Genomic DNA, 2,025 nt, shown 5'->3' on the forward strand with positions numbered 1-2,025 from the left:
CAGCTGGTGAGCGTCCGTCTGTCTGTTACTGTGCTTTACAAAGAGTGTGCGTCTGTCTGTTACTGTGCTTTATAAAGAGTGTGCGTCTGTCTGTTACTGTGCTTTACAAAGAGTGTGCGTCTGTCTGTTACTGTGCTTTACAAAGAGTGTGCGTCTGTCTGTTACTGTGCTTTACAAAGAGTGTGCGTCTATATCTTCTACTGTGTTGTTCGTCTGTGTGAGAATATGCTTATGTACTCTTCTGTGTGAGTGAGTGAGTGAATGAGTGAAAGAAAGAGAGAGAGAGAGAGAGAGAGAGAGAGAGAGAGAGAGAGAGAGAGAGAGAGAGAGAGAGAGAGAGAGAGAGAGAGAGAGAGAGAGAGAGAGAACATGGGTGCTCGTGAGTGTGAGTGCCAGTCAGTGAGTCAGTGAGGGACCGAACGAGCGAGAGAGAGAGCGCGGGTTCTCGTGCTCTTGTGTGCGCGTGCGTCACGTGCGTGCGTGCGTGTGACCGTGCGTGTGCGTGTGTGTGTGTGTGAGGACTCACGATGGTGAAGCTCATGACCTTGAGGATCCAGATGGTGAGGGCGAGGTTCACCAGGATGAGCAGCATGAGCAGCAGGACGAACAGGTACAGGCACCGCTTCCTCCAGCCGTAGATGCCCACCTTGTAGACCTGGGCCTTCTCCGAGCTCTGCAGCGTGTTCCTATGAGAGCACTGGTCCTGGGTCATCTGGAGGGAGACAGGGAGACAGACCCCGAGTTACATAGGGAGAGGGATCCGTGTTATAAAGGGGGAGAGACCAGGGTTACAAAGGGGGAGAGACCAGGGTTATTAAGGGGGAGAGACCAGGGTTATTAAGGGGGAGAGACCAGGGTTATTAAGGGGGAGAGACCAGGGTTATTAAGGGGGAGAGACCAGGGTTATTTTGGGGGAGGGGCCGAATCTTGGTCATCTTCAGAGAGACGCAGGACCATGGTCATATAGGGGAGTGACAAACTGGGTTATATGGGGGAGAGACAGAACCTGGGTTGTATAGGGAGGGGGGACAGAACTTGGGTTATATGGGGGGGGGGCACAGAACCTGGGTTATATAGGGGAGAGACAGAACCTGGGTTATATAGGGGGGGGGGGACAGGACCTGGGTAACATAGAAGAGAGAACCCTATGAACCATATGAACCCCCTAAATGAGGGGAGTAGGAGACTTGAGAACCAGGACACATGGTGGTTCTAAGGAGGAGAAGAAGGAGCCGTCCTCCACCAGGAGTGGCCCTACCTCGGCCCGTCGGGTTGGTGTTTGGTGGGTGATCACTTTGATCCATGGGTTCATAAGCACTTAGTGTCTGCATTACGCCGGTCCGAACCGTAGATATGCTGATATCTGGATTAATGGCCATTTTAATTGTGCCGCTGAGTGAGTGGAAGGAAGGCTTTGTTCACTCAAAGCCCCGCCATAATAGCCCAATAACTCGCCGCAAAATACAATTTACGGCCCGCGCTTGGTTTGAGCGCACGCCGTGACGCCCCCGGCCGCTGGCCCGACAGCAGCACTCACTCCCCGCTAAGTGGAACTAACGGCAGGAGACAGCCGGCCAGAACCGGAACCAGAGCGAGCGGCGGTCAGCCGGGATGAGGAGATCCCACGCTGTACCGGCGGATTCCAGCGTATGCGGGGAGCCGCGAGGAGAGATGAAGTGTTTGAGACGTCCAGCTGGCACACTGCGGGGGGTTGGATCACGCGGAGCAGCCCGCCCCCCCCCCCCCCCCCGACGCTGACACAAGGAAACACCTCCCACCTATTTGCTCGGAGAGCGTTTGATTCCCAGCGGAAATGTTAATCATTCTGTTTGCCAACCGCAGATTAAAATACACATCGCAGTGTGCTGTATGATCCAATACACATCACAGTATGCTGTTTATTACAATACAGATCGCAGTCTGCTGTATAATCCAATACACATCAGGGTGCTTGTTTATTACAATCCACATCACAATGTGCATCTGGTACGGTGTACAGACCATCTAGTGTGAATTACAAATCAA

General features: G+C 53.2%; 1 protein-coding gene across 1 annotated transcript in view; it reads right to left on the reverse strand.

Moving 5' to 3' along the window:
* The window catches only part of LOC115539005 (delta-sarcoglycan), a 34,880-nt gene extending 34,147 nt beyond the window's left edge, over positions 1-733 (reverse strand). Inside the window, exon 1 of the mRNA XM_030350204.1 lies at positions 527-733. Within this exon, the coding sequence (XP_030206064.1) occupies positions 527-712 (186 nt within the window). The 5' untranslated portion in view covers positions 713-733. The remainder of the gene's footprint in view (positions 1-526) is intronic.
* Between the last annotated feature and the right edge of the window lie 1,292 nt (positions 734-2,025).

This window comes from Gadus morhua, unplaced genomic scaffold (assembly GCF_902167405.1).
Source record: "Gadus morhua unplaced genomic scaffold, gadMor3.0, whole genome shotgun sequence".
Lineage (NCBI taxonomy): Eukaryota > Metazoa > Chordata > Actinopteri > Gadiformes > Gadidae > Gadus > Gadus morhua.